Raw genomic sequence first — 20,839 nt, 5'->3', positions numbered from 1 at the left:
TATAGGAGGATATACGTAAATTAATATATTCTTTCAAGAATTAAGCAGTGTTTCATGTAGATACATAGAGGTTATCACGCGAGTTTGTTTGGGGATGGTAATTATCCTGTATTAGGAATAAACATTATATTTAGCTAGCCTTGCCTGCTTGTCGGTCCAGTTGTATAAGGCACCTCAATTCGCTATGTAGTATTGTGTCCTTTGGGCGAGCCTGAAACCCAATATTCATGGGTTCGAATCCAGGTTCGCCTTGATTATATTTCTTGGTTTAGCAGCAACCTACCAGTTTTAATGAATTTCTTGGTAAACGTCTAAGACCTGCATCATTTTCGATAGTCCCCCTGTGCTGACACGCCGTGATATAACTGGAATACTGTTCAAAGTGACCTAAAACTCAAACTCACTGACTCGGATGGGACGGGTGTGCCCAGCACACAATGCCGAAATATAATTCAGTATGTTCATGTTTTTAATAAATATGTACATCATTACACCTTCAAGTTGGTACTTAAGGGAAATGTCTCAAGCAAATGTCTTAGCACAGAGACTATAGCATGTTCTAGTGCCGCGTGTTGATAGTTTCTGTAGCTTTAGTTTCAGGCGCTGACATGTTTCCTTCATCACACATTATTACCCGCTCCTGTTGGACATCTCGAGACATGTTTATATCCAGGTCATGGTCATTAATATGCAACAAGACATTCGCTTCACGTCGGTATTCGAAACCCCCTTCATCTCACTTCCGGATTCGACACACTGAGCATCATACTTAAAGGGTTCGACACCCCGGTCTTCTCATTTCCGGGTTCGACACCCCGTCATCTCACTTCCGGGTTCGACAACCCCCACATCTCACTTCCGTGTTCGACACCCAAGCCATCTCACTTTCGGGTTCGACACCTTAGCCATCTCACTTCCGGGTTCGATACCCCGTTCACCTCACTTCCGGGATCGACACCCCGGTCAACTCACTTCCGGGTTCGACACCCCGGTCATTTCACTTCCGGGTTCAACATGTAGGTCAGCTCACACACGGTGTGATCAACGTTTTCGTTTGCACTAACAATCGTCATAATCACAGTCACACTGAACGAGTCTGACGAATGCACACTGCACATATACAGACACAGTGAACACTCGTACCTAGAGCATCGCCCGCTCCACACAGGTCTTGCCTGTTTCGTCAGGGGAGTTCATGATAGCATCAATGGAGGGATGTGTAATAGGGAATGACAAATGTAATGCCAACGTTTCTTAGTTCATTATTCACTGAGCAAAGAATTCATATGTCGTTGTTTTTTGGACGTTTTGGTTTTCTGTCCGTCTTTTACAATATCCGGGAAGTGGTTCTGTTCAACTGGTGCGGAGCCGTGGAGGAGCCAGGACATGACCAAGTCTTGGGACGGGTACTGTCCAGGCAGTCTGGGGCGCTTGTGCGCCACAACTGGGGGGTGCTTCGTGGTCAGACTTTCATGTTGTTTTGTTTCAAAATTAAATTTATGAACACTTTGTCTCACTGATTTGTCTATGAATGACCTTGAGCTTTGACCAAGGTGACTAGGAACCTTGCCGCCTTGATTGTTTGTGGAGTAAATCAGATCTTGTCGTCTGCCTTGTTTGGAATGCATCAAACATGGCGACGCTCGGATTTGAGGCAAAATGTTGGAAGGGTCATCCCTCAAGAAGTTTGCACGAGCCACTTGACTGATGACGTCCTCTGAATCCTCATTATGATCAGTGCCGAGATCCATCGCGCTGAAACATACCAAGACAAACGTTAGGTACTGAACAGTGACCTCAGTGAGATCCATCGAGATCCATCAAGTCACTATCCTCAAACAATAGTATATGTTGTATCGCCGTGGTGAAACTCGTAAAACACACATCAATTCTCAAACAATATTACTTGTTGTATTACATGCTGGCTACACGTAATATGAAACAACCACCTTCTGTACACCGTCAGCCTACACGTAATATGAAACCACCACCTTCTGTACACCGTCAGCCTACACGTAATATGAAACCACCACCTTCTGTAGACCGTCAGCCTACACGTAATATGAAACCACCACATGTACACCGTCAGCCTAAACGTAATATGAAACAACCACCTTCTGTACACCGTCAGCCTACACGTAATATGAAACAACCACCTTCTGTACACCGTCAGCCTACACGTAATATAAAACAACCACCTTCTATAGACCGTCAGCCTACACGTAATATGAAACAACCACCTGTACACCGTCAGCCTACACGTAATATGAAACAACCACCTTCTGTACACCGTCAGCCTACACGTAATATAAAACAACCACCTTCTATAGACCGTCAGCCTACACGTAATATGAAGCAACCACCTGTACACCGTCAGCCTAAACGTAATATGAAACAACCATCTTCTGTACACCGTCAGCCTACACGTAATATGCAACAATCACCTGTAGACCGTCAGCCTTCACGTAATATGAAACAACCACCTTCTTCAACCGTCAGCCTACACATAATATGAAACAACCACCTCCTGTACACCGTCAGCCTACACGTAATATGAAACAACCACCTCCTGTACACCGTCAGCCTTCACGTAATATGAAACAACCACCTTCTTCAACCGTCAGCCTACACATAATATGAAACAACCACCTTCTTCAACCGTCAGCCTACACATAATATGAAACAACCACCTCCTGTACACCGTCAGCCTACACGTAATATGAAACAACCACCTTCTTCAACCGTCAGCCTACACATAATATGAAACAACCACCTCCTGTACACCGTCAGCCTACACATAATATGAAACAACCACCTCCTGTACACCGTCAGCCTAAACGTAATATGAAACAACCACCTCCTGTACTCCGTCAGCCTACACGTAATATGAAACAACCACCTTCTTCAACCGTCAGCCTACACATAATATGAAACAACCACCTCCTGTACACCGTCAGCCTACACGTAATATGAAACAACCACCTGTTGTACACCGTCAGCCTACACGTAATATGAAACAATCACCTCCTGTACACCGTCAGCCTACACGTAATATGAAACAACCACCTGCTGTACACCGTCAGCCTACACGTAATATGAAACAACCACCTCCTGTACACCGTCAGCCTACACGTAATATGAAACAACCACCTTCTGTACACCGTCAGCCTACACATAATATGAAACAATCACTTCCTGTACACCGTCAGCCTTCGCGTAATATGAAACAACCACCTTCTGTACACCGTCAGCCTACACGTAATGTGAAACAATCACTTCCTGTACACCGTCAGCCTTCACGTAATATGAAACAATCACCTCCTGTACACCGTCAGCCTTCACGTAATATGAAACAACCACCTGTACACCGTCAGCCTACACGTAATATGAAACAACCACCTTCTGTACACCGTCAGCCTACACGTAATATGAAACAATCACTTCCTGTACTCCGTCAGCCTTCACGTGATATGAAACAATCACCTTCTGTACACCGTCAGCCTTCACGTAATATGAAACAACCACCTGTACACCGTCAGCCTACACGTAATATGAAACCACTTTCACTTTATCATTGTTTCCGCGGTAATGGTTCATCAGCGGATCGATCACAAAATCTGATAATCTCATTACTTCAATACCACGCCTTATCGATATGTAATCAATTACAGCTAGTATCGAACTACAGATCTATAGCGGCACGCGCCCTGGGCTTTGTACGGGGCCAGGCATTAGCGATTGCCTTGTGTTGTGTGTTGTGTGTTGTGTGTTGTTGCGCTGACAGAAGTTGCTTGCCACATGCCTGTTAGTCTCAATTCTAAGAGAACAAAATCTCAAGCTAAGACACGCGGGATTCACAGAGCGAGAATGATACCCAGGACACCACCTTATTTGCCAACCATTGTGTTTCTATTGGGCATATTAAACACGTTATATATTCTTCATACTTGTCCAATGGTTGTGGTACCAGTGATATCGTGTTACATGTGATAGAAACGTAACATGATATTTGGCACTTGTCTTGTCCAATGGTCGTGTTACATGTGATATAAACGTAACATGATATATGGCACTTGTCTTGTCCAATGGTCGTGTTACATGTGATATAAACGTAACATGATATATTGCACTTGTCTTGTCCAATGGCCGTGTTACATGTGATATAAACGTAACATGATATTTGGCACTTGTCTTGTCCAATGGTCGTGTTACATGTGATATAAACGTAACATGATATATTGCACTTGTCTTGTCCAATGGCCGTGTTACATGTGATATAAACGTAACATGATATTTGGCACTTGTCTTGTCCAATGGTCGTGTTGCATGTGATAGAAACGTAACATGATATATGGCACTTGTCTTGTCCAAAGGTCGTATTACATGTGATATAAACGTAACATGATATATGGCACGTGGCTTATCTTGTCCAATGGTCGTGTTACATGTGATATAAACGTAACATGATATATGGCACGTGTCTTGTCGTCCAATGGTCGTGTTACATGTGATATAAACGTAACATGATATATGGAACGTGTCTTGTCGTCCAATAGTCGTGTTACACGTGATATAAACGTAACATGTTATATGGCACGTGTCTTGTCGTCCAATGGTCGTGTTACATGTGATATAAACGTAACATGATATATGGCAGGTGTCTTGTCGTCCAATGGTCGTGTTACATGTGATATAAACGTAACATGATATATGGCACGTGTCTTGTCGTCCAATGGTCGTGTTACATGTGATAGAAACGTAACATGATATATGGCACGTGTCTTGTCGTCCAATGGTCGTGTTACATGTGATATAAACGTAACATGATATATGGCACGTGTCTTGTCGTCCAATGGTCGTGTTACATGTGATATAAACGTAACATGATATATGGAACGTGTCTTGTCGTCCAATGGTCGTGTTACATGTGATATAAACGTAACATGTTATATGGCACGTGTCTTGTCGTCCAATGGTCGTGTTACATGTGATATAAACGTAACATGATATATGGCACGTGTCTTGTCGTCCAATGGTCGTGTTGCATGTGATATAAACGTAACATGTTATATGGCACGTGTCTTGTCGTCCAATGGTCGTGTTACATATGATGTAAACGTAACATGATATATGGTACGTGTCTTGTCGTTCAAAGGCAGTGTTACATATGATGTAAACGTAACATGATATATGGTACGTGTCTTGTCGTCCAATGGTCGTGTTACATGTGATATAAACGTAACATGATATATGGCACTTGGCTTGTCCAATGGTCGTGTTACATGTGATATAAACGTAACATGTTATATGGCACGTGTCTTGTCGTCCAATGGTCGTGTTGCATGTGATATAAACGTAACCGATATATGGTACGTGTCTTGTCGTCCACTGGTCGTGTTACATATGATGTAAACGTAACATGATATATGGTACGTGTCTTGTCGTCCAATGGTCGTGTTACATGTGAATTAAACGTAACCGATATATGGTACGTGTCTTGTCGTCCACTGGTCGTGTTACATATGATATAAACGTAACATGATATATGGTACGTGTCTTGTCGTCCAATGGTCGTGTTACATATGATATAAACGAAACATGATATATGGTACGTGTCTTGTCGTCCAAAGGTCGTGTTGCATGTTAATTAAACGTAACATGTTATATGGCAGGTGTCTTGTCGTCCAATGGTCGTGTTGCATGTGATATAAACGTAACCGATATATGGTACGTGTCTTGTCGTCCAATGGTCGTGTTACATATGATATAAACGAAACATGATATATGGTACGTGTCTTGTCGTCCAATGGTCGTGTTACATATAATATAAACGTAGCATGATATTGGGTACGTGTCTTGTCGTCCAATAGTCGTGTTACATGTGAATTAAACGTAACAGGATATATGGCACTTGTCGTCCAATGGTCGTGTTGCATGTGAATGCACCAGAAATTGGCTTCACACACTGTACCCATGTCGGGAATCGAACCCGGGGTCTTCGGCGTGACGAGCGAACGCTTTAACCACTAGGCTACCCGACCGCCCCTAGTTGTTTAAGTTTCTGGAAGAGTATTAAGAACATATTAAGTATACATGTCAGATATATATTTATCTGGATTTTTTCTTTGACCCCGTGGCGGAATATGCCTATTGTCCGACTGTGGGGACAAGGGGTATAGCAATGAATGACGTCACTGTACAACCATGACAACATTTGAAGTTCGCCCTCACCCCAACCCACCTCCGTATTTCCCTATCTGCGACTTGCTTGAATTGTACAAACATATTAAGTGTTCCGTCTGAAGTAGAAATCTCTTCAACACCACATTCCAAATCTAGGGTAAAAACCTATACGTAAATGGACGCAAGCACAAACAATACGGGATATTAGAATTAAGAACAGCTTGAGTAAGTAGTAGCCGAGCGCCGTGTGAGGGTTATATAAGTGTATAAACACCACCAGCCTGTTGTATAACTGAAACCGAGGCGCCGTCAGCCTGTCACCCTCTGATTGTGTGCGAACCCGGTGCAGGTGCTTGGTGCTTGGTGCTTGAATACAGTTCGCATACACACGTATATGTGATCGGTCGACGAACACAGTGCACATATAATATAGGTGTTTGGTGGTTGAATACTGTTCGCATATACATGTATAGGTATTTGGTGGTTGAACACTGTTCACATTTACATGTATAGGTGCTTGGTGGGGGTATACTGTTCGCATATACATTTATATGTGCTCGGTCGTCGAGCACAGTTCGCACATACATGTATATGTGCTGGTCGCGAAGCACATTTCGCATACACATGTAAAGGTGCCTAGTCGTCAAGCACAGTTCGCATATACATGTATAGGTGATCGGTCGTCGAACGCAGTTCGCATATACATGTGTAGGTGCCTATTCGTCAAACACAGTTCGCATATACATGTATAGGTGATGAGTCGTCAAGCACAGTTCACATATACATGTATATGTGATCGGTCGTCGAACGCAGTTTGCATATACCTGCATATGTGATCGGTCGTCGAACGCAGTTTGCATATACATATTTTGGTACTTGGTTAGTCTGCCATACAGACCCTGAAACAAATATATCCAATACAGCCCATGCAAGTCTATAATGTTTGGCAAGTCTAGATTACTGCAGTATCAGGAACACGAAGAAAGTCTCTGGGCTCCTTTTTATCATATTTCTGCTTTTACTGTACAATATGTTCATTTCAAAGACTAGATGTTAGTCTCGTGTTTGGTCATCATGCAGTGTACACATATACAGAAAACTACGGTTATAACGAATTCAAAGGGACCACTATTTTTAGTTCGTTATAACCGCAGTTCGTTATATGCATATATACAGCCAGAGACCATATATGGTCTCTGATACAGCAAATATATAGCCAATTGACGGGACCAAAACATAAGTTCGTTATATCTGACAGTTCGTTATAAGCGTGTTCGTTATAAAGGTAGTTTACTGTACGTGCATAGGTGCTTAGTAGTTCTCATATACAATGTACATGTATAGGCGCCCGGTTGTCGAGCACAGCCCGCATATACGGGCCCATTGATTTCCTATACGGAGTCGGGGTACTGCCGTGACACTGTTGTCCGTACTGTATAGCTAAACACACAGGGCCAACCGTATACCGGTAAACCTACTCTCTCCTTATTACAAGTAAGAGGTATTATGTATGTCCCACTCCCACACAGAAACACCTATAATATCTAACCAGTCTTGCCCAAGCAGGACCTATAAGGTCTGTGTGTAGAAAGTCATGATCACATTGACCGGTGTCAATAGATATTTTCGGATAAGAAACATACAGTAAACTACGGTTATAACGAACTCAAAGGGACCACTAATTTTAGTTCGTAATAACCGTAGTTCGTTATAAGCATACATACAGCATATATGCAACAAATGGCCGGGTCTAAAAAATAAGTTCGTTATAAGCGTGTTCGTTATAAGCGTAGTTTACTGTAACTGTATTTTTTTGTATTTTCAAATTATGAAGACTTAAAGGGCTACGGATATACGTTCATGACACAAAGGTGTTCGAGTAGCAGTTTATTCTATTGGTTGTTCCCCTCATATGTTGTTCACCACACACTTGTGTACAGGTGTTTTAATGCAATATTGCCCGGAGCACAAGGTATACACTCACAGGCAGGCGATAACAGGCTTATACCACAGTGATTGAGTACATGGCGTATGTATACTCGTGTAGACCTATAGCACAACATAGCATAATTATAATACAATTATCAATTGTATCCATGGACTAAATGTGTAAACTGTAATTACAAATACAAATCTGACATCAATTCGGCCATGTTGATAGTTATAGGCGCAAACCTACCTTGTTTTAAAACGATGACGGGCATGAAAACCCGTGCTCCTTCACAGGACGTTTAACGACTCACTAGATCCGAACAAGGGACAAACAAACAGACAAGCCACTACGGCAATAGACTTTCCTTAAACGCTGGCGTGTAGCATTGTCACATACTGGGATCGATATATCTTTCTGCTTTTCAAATAGGATTTAGTTCAAATAGGTTGATTGAAAATACACAATTCACCTAACACCTTTGTCTCGTTAATGTCCGTCTCTTTCCCTCTGTGAATATTTGATGTCTGTTGGCGGCGCTTGTACGACTCACTCTGCCTGTCAGAGTCCGTTTATTGCTGTCGCACAACACAACAGCCATATTGTTAACGGATGAATTATGCATGTTGAAAATCACAACCTGCATGGGGTGGGCCATGTCACTGCTAATACCCGTTTCTAGTACTCCAGTACTTGTCTGTGTCCAGTACTCCAGTACTTATGTGTCCAGTATTCCAGTGCTTATGTGTCCAGTATTCCAGTGCTTATGTGTCCAGTATTCCAGTACTTATGTGTCCATCATTCCAGTACTTATGTGTCCAATATTCCAGTACTTATGTGTCCAGTATTCCAGTGCTTATGTGTCCAGTATTCCAGTGCTTATGTGTCCAATATTCCAGTACTTATGTGTCCATCATTCCAGTACTTATGTGTCCAGTATTCCAGTACTTATGTGTCCAGTATTCCAGTGCTTATGTGTCCAGTATTCCAGTGCTTATGTGTCCAGTATTCCAGTACTTATGTGTCCAGTATTCCAGTACTTATATGTCCAGTATTCCAGTTCTTGTCTGTGTCCAGTATCCCAGTACTTATGTGTCCAGTATTCCAGTACGTACGTGTCCAGTATTCCAGTTGTTGTCTGTGTCCAGTATTTTGTTGGCAGGACCTGAACACCAGCATGCCTGTCTTCTCTGGCGGAGGACAGAGGACCGTGGAGCAATATGGGGACACTCAGCTACCAGAGACCTTACATGGGCCTTGAGCCTGGTGCCAGGTGTACCAAGGTCTATGTCCCAGTGCAGGACAGTCAGATGGCTGTGTTAGGGTACTGTAATGCTACTTTTAGGAGGGCGGTCGGGTAGCCTAGTGGTTAAAGCGTTCGCTCGTCACGCCGAAGACCAGGGTTCGATTCCCGACCCGGGCACATTGTGTGAAGCCAATTTCTGGTCTCCCCCGCCGTGATATTGCTGGAATATTGCTAAAAGCGGCGTAAAACCATACTCACTCACTCACTCAGACTACTTTTAGGACATGAGTATAGTATAGTTTCAGTGTTTAGCAGGAGCTCTGTCAAAGCCAATGAAGACACGCGTCTATCACAACACACCCACACCATCTTCGTAAAATGTCAGATGATGCGAGTATCATCAATACTTAAGACTGTTGAAATTACAAGTGGGATCCCTGGTACCTTAACGTGTTATTTGATACGCTGAGATATTTGAATCAATATTGGTGGACCCAGCTACATCGGTGAAGCATCTGAGGTGAGGCCCAGACTTACCTGCCTCTATCCTTCTCCTCTAGGGGCTCGTGGGGCACCTCGTTAAGCCGATACATCCCTACACGTTCCTGCTGTACAAACTACGTCCAGCTCTCATGGTACGGAAAGGGCCAGTGATTACGCCGCGCTGTATTGTCGTCTGCTTTAGGCGGGGATTAGATTTGTAATTTCGACAAGTCTATTGAACGAGTTACGAGGTTGAAAAGAGGCTCGCATATTTTCCGCCTCTGTGATTATTACCTATGTAACAGTTTGGTAAACAGTCATCGACGATAATCTACCAGGTCGGCAGGCGAGCAGACGACAGTTTCTTTCCAACGGGGGCCATTTCAAAAGTGCTTAGTTTACTACATGCCAAGTGGATTCTTTGACCTGTCTGGGAACTTTACCTTTACCTTAGCCAAATGGCTTCCATGACCCAACCAGGGACTATAGTTCCATAGCCTAATGGATACTTTACCCAATGTTCCACGTGTGGCAGCTTTCGATCAATTAGCATCATGGATACTTTGACCTCTGTTCCCCGTCTTGCGATCATAGCACCGATTGACCATGGCTAAAATACCTTGTTATCACACGCGGAGGCCGTCACTGAACACGTCTTCTCGAAACGACCCCCAGGTTGAGTTTATCTCGCAAGAGTTCGTTCAAATCATTTATCAAATCTTATCGATGTTAACTGAAAAGATTTTCATAAAGCCATAAAAGTTTGAAAAGAGTTATGGCAGAATGAGGGGCGCCGTCACAGAGTGCAGTAAGGTAGCTTGTAGTAAGGTAATGTCTGGCGTCACGTGGGTGTTGGGGGTACGGGGGTAGGTAGGTTTTTAGGTTATGGGGGTACGTGAGTGTTTAGGGTATGGGGGTACGTGGGTGTTGGGGGTATAGGGGTACGTACGTGTTTAGGGTATGGGGTACGTGGGTGTTTAGGTTATGGGGTACGTGGGTGTTACGAGTATGGGGAGTACGGGGGGAATTGGGTGTTGGGGGTATGGGGGTAGATGGGTATTTAGGGTATGGGGTACGTGGGTGTTTAGGTTATTTGGTTACGTGGGTATTTAGGGTAATGGGGTACGCGGGTGTTGGGGGTATGGGGGTACGTACGTGTTTAGGGTATGGGGGTACCTTATACACCGTCCTGGCAGCGCAGCTTATAGCAATCATGAATAAACAGTGTCCGACCCGGTGGAGACAAACCGATTTGGGAAAGGTCCGACAGACAGACAAACACCAGTGACACCTGTACAGAGTAGTTCACCACACCTCCTAACACCTCCTAACAACACCATCTGTCACCTCTGACACGACACGACACTCACATCTGATGCTGCGGGTGGTTTCAGTGTAAGCAGATGATGCTACGCAATGGTGATGGTGCCCGTGAGATCAGAAGTGTCAGCAAAGGTGGCGTATTGAGAGGCAGTCTATATCTTTAGTTTGTTTGTTTGTTGTTTAACGACGCACTCAGCAATATTCCAGCTATATGACGGCGGTCTGTAAATAATCGAGTCTGGGCCAGACAATCCAGTGATTGGCATCATAAGCCTCGATCCACGCAATTGGGATACGATGACATGCATCAACCAAGTCATCGAGTCTGACCACCCGATCCCGTTAGTCGCCTCTTACAGCAAGCATCATCGCCGTTTACGACAAGCATGGGTTGCTGAAGACCTATTCTACCCCAGATCTTCACGGGTTCGTAGGACTGGAAGGTGCCCAATGTAGCAGAGGCCGTCTGTAGTACGGGAAGGTGTCTTTTGTAGTAGAGGTCGTCTGTAGTATGGGATGGTGTCCAATGTAGTAGAGGCCATCTGTCGTACGGGAAGGTGTCCAATATAGCAGCGGCCGTCTGTAGTACGGGAAGGTGTCCTATGTAGACGAGGCCGTCTGTAGTACGGGAAGGTGTCCTATGTAGTAGAGGCCGTCTGTAGTACGGGAAGGTGTCCAATGTAGTAGAGGTCGTCTGTGGTACGGGTAGGTGTCCAGTGTAGTAGAGGCCGTCTGTAGCACGGGAAGGTGTCCAATGTAGAAGAGGCCGTCTTTAGTATGGGAAGGTGTCCAATGTAGTAGCGGCCGTCTGTAGTACGGGTAGGTGTCCAATGTAGTAGAGGCCGTCTGTAGTACGGGAAGGTGTCCAAAAGTAGAGGCCGTCTGTAGTACGGGAAGGTGTCCAATTTATTAGAGGCCGTCTGTAGTACGGGTAGGTGTCCAATGTAGTAGAGGCCGTCTGTAGTACGGGAAGGTGTCCAATTTATTAGAGGCCGTCTGTAGTACGGGAAGGTGTCCAATGTAGAAGAGGCCGTCTGTAGTACGGGTAGGTGTCCAATGTAGTAGAGGCCGTCTGTAGTATGGGAAGGTGTCCAATGTAGTAGAGGCCGTCTGTAGTACGGGAAGGTGTCCAATCTAGTAGAGGCCGTCTGTAGTACGGATAGAAGGCCGTTTAGTAAGTCACTCTGTATGACATGGGTAGATGGCCCGTATAGAACGGTCACTCTGTATGACACGGGTAGATGGTCCGTATAGTAGAGTCTCTCTGTATGACACGGGTAGATGGTCCGTATAGTAGAGCCTCTCTGTATGACGGGGTAGATGGTCCGTATAGTACAGTCTCTCTGTATGACACGGGTAGATGGTCCGTATAGTACAGTCTCTCTGTATGACACTGGTCGATGGTCCGTATAGAACAGTCTCTCTGTATGACACGGGTAGATGGTCCGTATAGTACAGTCTCTCTGTATGACACGGGTAGATGGTCCGTATAGAACAGTCTCTCTGTATGACACGGGTAGATGGTCCGTATAGAACAGTCTCTCTGTATGACACGGGTAGATGGTCCGTATTGTACAGTCTCTCTGTATGACACGGGTAGATGGTCCGTATAGTACAGTCTCTCTGTATGACACTGGTAGATGGTCCGTATAGAACAGTCTCTCAGTATGACACGGGTAGATGGTCCGTATAGTACAGTCTCTCTGTATGACACTGGTAGATGGTCTGTATAGAACAGTCTCTCTGTATGACACGGGTAGATGGTCCGTATAGAACAGTCTCTCTGTATGACACGGGTAGATGGTCCGTATAGAACAGTCTCTCTGTATGACACTGGTAGATGGCCCGTATAGACCAGCCTCTCTGTATGACACGGGTAGATGGTCCGTATAGAACAGTCTCTCTGTATGACACGGGTAGATGGTCCGTATAGTACAGTCTCTTTGTATGACACGGGTAGATGGTCCGTATAGAACAGTCTCTCTGTATGACACGGGTAGATGGTCCGTATAGTACAGTCTCTCTGTATGACACGGGTAGAAGGCCGTATAGTACAGTCTCGCTGTATGACACGGGTAGATGGTCCGTATAGTACAGTCTCTCTGTATGACACGGGTAGATTGTCCGTATAGAACAGTCTCTCTGTATGACACGGGTACATGGTCCGCATAGTACAGTCTCTCTGTATGACACGGGTAGATGGTCCGTATAGTACAGTCTCTCTGTTCTGACACGGGTAGATGGTCCGTATAGAACAGTCTCTCTGTATGACACGGGTAGATGGTCCGTATAGTACAGTCTCTCAGTATGACACGGGTAGATGGTCCGTATAGAACAGTCTCTCTGTATGACACGGGTAGAAGGCCGGCCATATAGTACAGTCTCTCTGTATGACACGGGTAGATGGTCCGTATAGAACAGTCTCTCTGTATGACACGGGTAGAAGGCCATATAGTACAGTCTCTCTGTATGACACGGGTAGAAGGCCATATAGTACAGTCTCTCTGTATGACACGGGTAGATGGTCCGTATAGAACAGTCTCTCTGTATGACACGGGTAGAAGGCCATATAGTACAGTCTCTCTGTATGACACGGGTAGAAGGCCATATAGTACAGTCTCTCTGTATCACACGGGTAGAAGGCCGTATAGTACGGTCTCTCTGTATGACACGGGTAGATGGTCCTTATAGCACAGTCTCTCTGTATGACACGGGTAGAAGGCCATATAGTACAGTCTCTCTGTATGACACGGGTAGATGGTCCGTATAGAACAGTCTCTCTGTATGACACGGGTAGAAGGCCATATAGTACAGTCTCTCTGTATGACACGGGTAGAAGGCCATATAGTACAGTCTCTCTGTATCACACGGGTAGAAGGCCGTATAGTACGGTCTCTCTGTATGACACGGGTAGATGGTCCGTATAGCACAGTCTCTCTGTATGACACGGGTAGAAGGCCATATAGTACAGTCTCTCTGTATGACACGGGTAGAAGGCCATATAGTACAGTCTCTCTGTATGACACGGGTAGATGGTCCGTATAGAACGGGAACTTGAAATACGTGTACCTCTAACAAACCAATATGTCAATCTTTGCCAGCAGGAGGTCGGGAGGTACACTGAAGCTTGTCTGTCACTGCTAAAAATGATGGAATGATCCTGGAAACGGAGCATCGGCCTGGGAACCGATATCTCACGCACCCCATCATCCCTCACCTGATGTTCACCGGATGAGAAGTAACCCTGAAATCTCGTTACCAACAATAATGAAGTTATTTTCCATGAAACCCTCTCAGGTGAGGTGAAATTGGGTTGAACGTCGCGTGTGTGTGCTGCTTGTACTAGTCCGGACCCTCTCAAGTCTTTTTCTCCAACTTCTTGACTTTTTTCGAGGGGATAAGTACAATATACAACCATAAGGCTCCATGTGAACAGCCGAAGACTCGGTTCGAATCCCAAGGGCACGCTACATGAAACCTTTTTTTTATGTCAATCGCCGTGTTTTCCTTAAATACTAAACACGAACTCTCTCATTGTGAATATCTTCAGGTGAATTAACCTACCTGAACTCTCCAGACGTGTGCACCCCGACCACTCCATAAGCTTTAGCCCTGGGGCGGTGTCTGGTCCTGTCTAGTGGGGGGAGGGGCCGAGGCCGGGGGTAGGTTCCGGCGGTCCTGTGGGTACCATGGCGGTACCGCTGCAGGGTCAGGTCGATGGTCGTCGGTGTTCTGGTCAGGTCCTGGAACAGGTCCTCGGGGATGACGATGTATCGCTCAGAGAGCGGTCCGACAAAGGTGTTCCGATCCTGGCAACGTCTCATGATGTCCTATGGTATAAAAACTCGTTATCGAATATATATAAATTGTCAATGCAAGAGAATAAGCAGCCAAGATTCTTTGCCGAAATAGATTCCATTTGGCATAAAGAACAAACAGCTGTGGAAATTATATGAATGGACCACAGAAAATCAGTGATGACACCAGGTGTTCGCGAAAAGAAAAGGGGAAGGCTTTTGTACATGCATAATAATAAACTGCTCCAAGGCTAAACTATAGGGTGATTCTCAGCACATGTTTCCAGAGCCGTTTTTAAATGCCTTCCTTCTTTGAATATGCTATTAGGTTTACACATTAAAACGTTCGTGAACATACTCTTACCTTGATGGCGACGTGTCCAAGTCGATATGTTCACCTGAACATGCACATGTAGTTCATGTCGAAATACTCTTTGTAAAACACGGTTCGAAAGTTGTTCCTTTGAGACAGATAATAGAAAACTCCATTTCAAAACATATTCCGTGGTGTTACCGTCACTGTCCTTCACTTCCGGTTTCCTCCGGATACGCTGAAAGAACGTGTTTCTCCTAGCGACAGCCTGTTTGTATCTGGCAAGAACGTGTTCCTCCCACCGACAGCCTGTTTGTATCTGGCAAGAACGTGTTCTTTCTAACGACAGCCTGTTTGTATCTGACAAGAACATGTTCCTCCTAGCGACAGGCTGTTTGTATCTGACAAGAACATGTTCCTCCTAGCGACAGGCTGTTTGTATCTGGCAAGAACGTGTTCCTTCTAACGACAGCCTGTTTGTATCTGACAAGAACATGTTCCTCCTAGCGACAGGCTGTTTGTATCTGACAAGAACATGTTCCTCCTAGCGACAGGCTGTTTGTATCTGGCAAGAACGTGTTCCTCCTAAAGACAGCGTGTTGGTTTCTGGCAAGAACATGTTCCTCCTAGCGACAGGCTGTTTGTATCTGACAAGAACATGTTCCTCCTAGCGACAGGCTGTTTGTATCTGGCAAGAACGTGTTCCTCCTAAAGACAGCGTGTTGGTTTCTGGCAAGAACATGTTCCTCCTAGCGACAGGCTGTTGGTGTCTGGCAAGAACGTGTTCCTCCTAGCGATAGCCTGTTGGTGTCTGACAAGAACGTGTTTCTCCTAGCGATAGCCTGTTGGTGTCTGGCAAGAACGTGTTTCTCCTAGCGACAAGCCTGTTGGTGTCTGGCAAGAACGTGTTTCTCCTAGCGACAAGCCTGTTGATATCTGGAAACTATGGCACACCACAGGTGACCAGGCAATTCTGACCACGCACAATGTTGGTTTTTGCTGCTGGTTGCGCGGAATATGGATATCAATGGTTCTGTTTACCTGCGGTCAATAGGAGTACATGCATGTGACAGTATTACTCTCTGTCATATGCATTCAAGGGGACTGTGTTCCTCGCCATTGAGGAATGTTCAGCTGACCAGCACAGTTTATCACTCCGAGCTATGGCCGCTGTCAGCGAAACCAAAACACGTCTTTATCAAACACTCGAATACCCACACTTTGCCTGAATACCATTCAATATAAACATCCAGTTGGCAGCACACACCATCTATCATTGCCTCTCCTCAACAAGCTTCATTACAACCAGGAAGTCTTCATATTTCATGGAACACTTTATCCTGGCCCAGATCTGATTTAAAACACTGCTTTCGCCATCTCACAATTGTTACATTTTCACGTAACGCCTTCACAATCAATGTTTAAAGATGATTTCTCATTTTCTAGTTGGCTGTTGTTCACAACCCTTGCATGTGGATGGCAAACATCTCATACCGTCCACAACCCTTGCATGTGGGTGGCATAAATCTCAAGTCGTCCACAACCCTTGCACATGGATCATATCATACATACTCTGGTTTAATACCACCCTAATCTGTTGGTAATGGCCACGCCGATACTGTCGCTTTCAGTTGCATGGAATTCTTCCCTGTATCAATACCCCCTGATCAATACATATTACCTCCCCTGCGTCATAATGAGTTTCCCAGGAGAGGGGACTGTGCACCCCTTTAATACCCGTTCCCAGGCACTCCACATCTCCACGTGGACTGTTTCAATACAGGAATTATTCCGTGCATGAGCTTGTATAATTAAGCGCTGAGAACATGGTTTAGGGCAAATTTATCGTGAGAGAGTTGCGTTTTGTTTTCCAATACCTGTTGCAACGAGATGCAGAAGGTCATGAATACCAAATTACATCATCAGCGAAGAACTCGAGGTTTTCGTGCACATTAAAACCTGGTTTACTTATGGTGTGAAATCACTTAATACGGTAACAAGGTCGCAGTGACAGTTGCAACATCAGTGTGTCGCCAGAATCAGTGTTACAGTTGGCAAGCCATCGTTACTGGCATGCACCTTCACAGCACTCCCGTATCCAGATTCCCTGGTCCAAGAAATAGCTATGTAACCAGGCGGTTTGCGTCGTCAAAACAACGTATCAAGATCACCTGAATATCACACGGGGTGGTGTGAACGTCGTGGCGGTAGGGCAGTTACTGATGCCGTAATATAATATGCCGTATATAATAACCCACATCGCTTGCCAGCAGCAGCAGCAGCAACGACAGTGGCATTGCAGCTCGCCTGGACACAGCACCAGGTGTCTTCTCAACGTGCCTACAGTCTCAAATTGCCTACAGTCTCAAAGCGCCTTCAGTCTCAACGTGCCTACACGTTTGACAGGCACTTGCCAAAATCTAGTTTGTACTTTTCAGGCTGATGTCAGTAAAAGTGATAGACATTGACACATTTTACTCAGTAAAATGGGATAACACTGTCTTATAGACACTAGTGCTTCTGGGTTTGAGTTCCATCCCGGATTCGAACCCACACTGAGGCACCTACTCCCCAGCTCATAAAGTTAGCGATCTAACCCACTCAGCCACCAAGGCTTCCACAAGAAATGAAAGTCTGACACTTTGTGAAGCCCTCTGATAAGTGGACATTGGCACGGCTCCCATGGCCGAAAGATATGAGCACATTGCCTTTTAGAAAGTGGTCATATGTAACAAATGTTTGTACTTTAATAGTACTATAACCTGTACTTTACTAAGAAAGTGTTATCCCAAATATTACATGTGTTACATCTGACCATTTGCTAAATGGCATCATGTGTTTTCAGTCAAATGTTGACGCATGGATCCTGAAAATACGTGTACACAGTCCTATGTACTAACACCCCTACTCAGGTTAAGACGCACTGCCAGTTTATCTAGGACTGGGATCCGTCTCCGTCTGGTGTGCTGGAACAATAGTGGATTAAAACGTAAATTGCATTGATCAAAATAGTTAACTGCTGTGATTGGTTGTGTATTATTTGTCGTCGGATGTAGGGTGTTGCTCGGGTGTAGCCTGGGCGTAGGTTGTCTCCCGGGGCTTGGCTGTAACGATTCAGGGGTCTATTTAGAGGGTATTCGGAACCCAGCTGTGCGGTACGCGGGACGCATATTCATCTTTTCAAAATATATAATTGTGTACGTAAATAAATCCTTTATATATCTTATTTTTTCGATATTTCTTCACTAATGGAACTTCAAATGTTAGGCACCCCACCCTCACAGAAAAGGTTTAATCATTTACCGATGGAGGTCTCAAATCTTCCTGACAGTGTTTTCTAGTGTCATTAGGTTGGAGCTCTCCATATCGACCCTAGATCCTGCTATCGCTGCTGCCATGGAATCCTCGTTAGTGCAGGGGATTGATTACGTGACACTAACATCGCCCTTGGGAAGGCCATGTCTCATCCAGACTGTCGTGATGAATAGCTGTAATATTTCTGTTTACGTCGTAACACAACATGCAATCATTACATTCACAAAAGGAGGATTAGATGGTGAAAATGGTTCCTAAAACACGCAGCTCCCACCAACTGCACGCGAGAGGCTTGTCTTACTTATATCTCACTGTATACATATTAATATGTTATTACATGATGTTCACTACTTAGAATAAGGGTGTATTTAAAGTAAAGAACTGAAACATTGTTCAGGTCCAACTGTTATTCCCCCATCTGAACTTCACACTCGAGCATTAGGGTATTAAGTATGGATGAAGAGACGCTAAAAAATCGCGTGTTCCATGACAATATTACACTGGGAGTGCATATCCTATAATTACATTCGTGCAACAGTCCGTGTGTGTCATTGGGCAGGAATGTAACATGAGTGGTTTAACTTGAAGAGATGTAACAAATATTCTTGGTAATTCCACACATAATTCCACTTACCTGTGTTATAATATATCCTTTATTGAGGTCTCGTGTATTAGCTTCGACTTGTCTTAAAGACAATGGCATTACGGGACTGGGTTGCAGATGGATGGGTGTTGAGCACGCTCATCTCGAAGACAAAATGGGTTTGATTCCCAAACACTTGTGAAACTCATCTCCTGATAATCATGTGACCTCCGCCCTGCTCCAATACATAACCTGTCACTAAATGTAATACGTCTGTGGGCTGACACAATCAGGGTTAATGTAATACGTCTGTAGGCTGACACAGTCAGGGTTAATGTAATACGTCTGTAGGCTGACACAGTCAGGGTTAATGTAATACGTCTGTAGGCTGACACAATCAGGGTTAATGTAATACGTCTGTAGGCTGCCACAGTCAGGGTTAATGTAATACGTCTGTAGGCTGACAGTCAGGGTTAATGTAATACGTCTGTAGGCTGACACAGTCAGGGTTAATGTAATACGTCTGTAGGCTGACACAGTCAGGGTTAATGAAATACGTCTGTAGGCTGACACAATCAGCGTTAATGTAATACGTCAGTAGGCTGACACAGTCAGGGTTAATGTAATACGTCTGTAGGCTGACAGTCAGGGTTAATGTAATACGTCTGTAGGCTGACACAGTCAGGGTTAATGTAATACGTCTGTAGGCTGACACAGTCAGGGTTAATGAAATACGTCTGTAGGCTGACACAATCAGCGTTAATGTAATACGTCAGTAGGCTGACACAGTCAGGGTTAATGTAATACGTCTGTAGGCTGACACAGTCAGGGTTAATATAAAACGTCTGTAGGCTGACACAGTCAGGGTTAATGTAATACGCCTGTAGGCTGACACAATCAGCGTTAATGTAATACGTATGTAGGCTGACACAATCAGGGTTAATGTAACACGTCTGTAGGCTGACACAATCAGGGTTAATGTAACACGTTTGTAGGCTGACACAGTCAGCGTTAATGTAATACGTCTGTAGGCTGACACAGTCAGGGTTAATGTAATACGTCTGTAGGCTGACAGTCAGGGTTAATGTAATACGTCTGTAGGCTGACACAGAGTGGGTTAATGTAATACGTCTGTAGGCTGACACAGTCAGGGTTAATGAAATACGTCTGTAGGCTGACACAATCAGCGTTAATGTAACACGTTTGTAGGCTGACACAGTCAGCGTTAATGTAATACGTCTGTAGGCTGACACAGTCAGGGTTAATATAAAACGTCTGTAGGCTGACAGTCAGGGTTAATGTAATACGTCTGTAGGCTGACACAGAGTGGGTTAATGTAATACGCCTGTAGGCTGACACAGTAGGCGTTAATGAAATACGTCTGTAGGCTGACACAAAGTGGGTTAATGTAATACGCCTGTAGGCTGACACAGTCAGCGATAATGTAATACGTCTGTAGGCTGACACAGTAGGCGTTAATGAAATACGTCTGTAGGCTGACACAAAGTGGGTTAATGTAATACGCCTGTAGGCTGACACAAACTGGGTTATTAATTTAATAGTGTGTCAATACTTTTCAATCATTTCAATTCGAGGCGAATTCAATACATCATTGTCGCTACGTCTTTGAGTCCCCCCTCCGCGTTGTGAAGCGTTCAATGTCGCT

The 20,839-nt window shown here is 44.6% G+C and overlaps 1 protein-coding gene across 1 annotated transcript; it reads right to left on the bottom strand.

Annotated features, from left to right (window-relative positions):
- Window positions 1-150: 150 nt before the first annotated feature.
- On the bottom strand, window positions 151-16,850 carry LOC124120492. The gene is made up of 3 exons (XM_046483325.2): window positions 15,327-16,850; window positions 14,730-14,995; window positions 151-1,755 (listed from the first exon to the last, which is right to left on the bottom strand). Exons 2-3 carry the CDS (start codon window positions 14,987-14,989, stop codon window positions 1,263-1,265), a joined length of 753 nt encoding a protein of 250 aa, XP_046339281.2. The 5' UTR covers window positions 14,990-14,995; window positions 15,327-16,850; the 3' UTR covers window positions 151-1,262.
- Window positions 16,851-20,839: the final 3,989 nt, after the last annotated feature.

This window comes from Haliotis rufescens, unplaced genomic scaffold (assembly GCF_023055435.1).
Source record: "Haliotis rufescens isolate VD_foot unplaced genomic scaffold, xgHalRufe1.0.p SCAF_2, whole genome shotgun sequence".
Lineage (NCBI taxonomy): Eukaryota > Metazoa > Mollusca > Gastropoda > Lepetellida > Haliotidae > Haliotis > Haliotis rufescens.
Note: the sequence above shows the minus strand (reverse complement) of the source record. Positions and strands in the feature narration are given on the sequence as shown.

What these genes read in the sequence shown, in the direction of transcription:
- LOC124120492 (XM_046483325.2), bottom strand. Translation starts at nt 14,989, where the DNA reads ATGAGACGTTGCCAGGATCGGAACACCTTTGTCGGACCGCTCTCTGAG. An exon ending in CACACGTCTGGAGAGTTCAG is followed by an intron (nt 1,756 to 14,729) that starts GTAGGTTAATTC and finishes GGTATGTTTCAG; the next exon opens with CGCGATGGATCTCGGCACTG.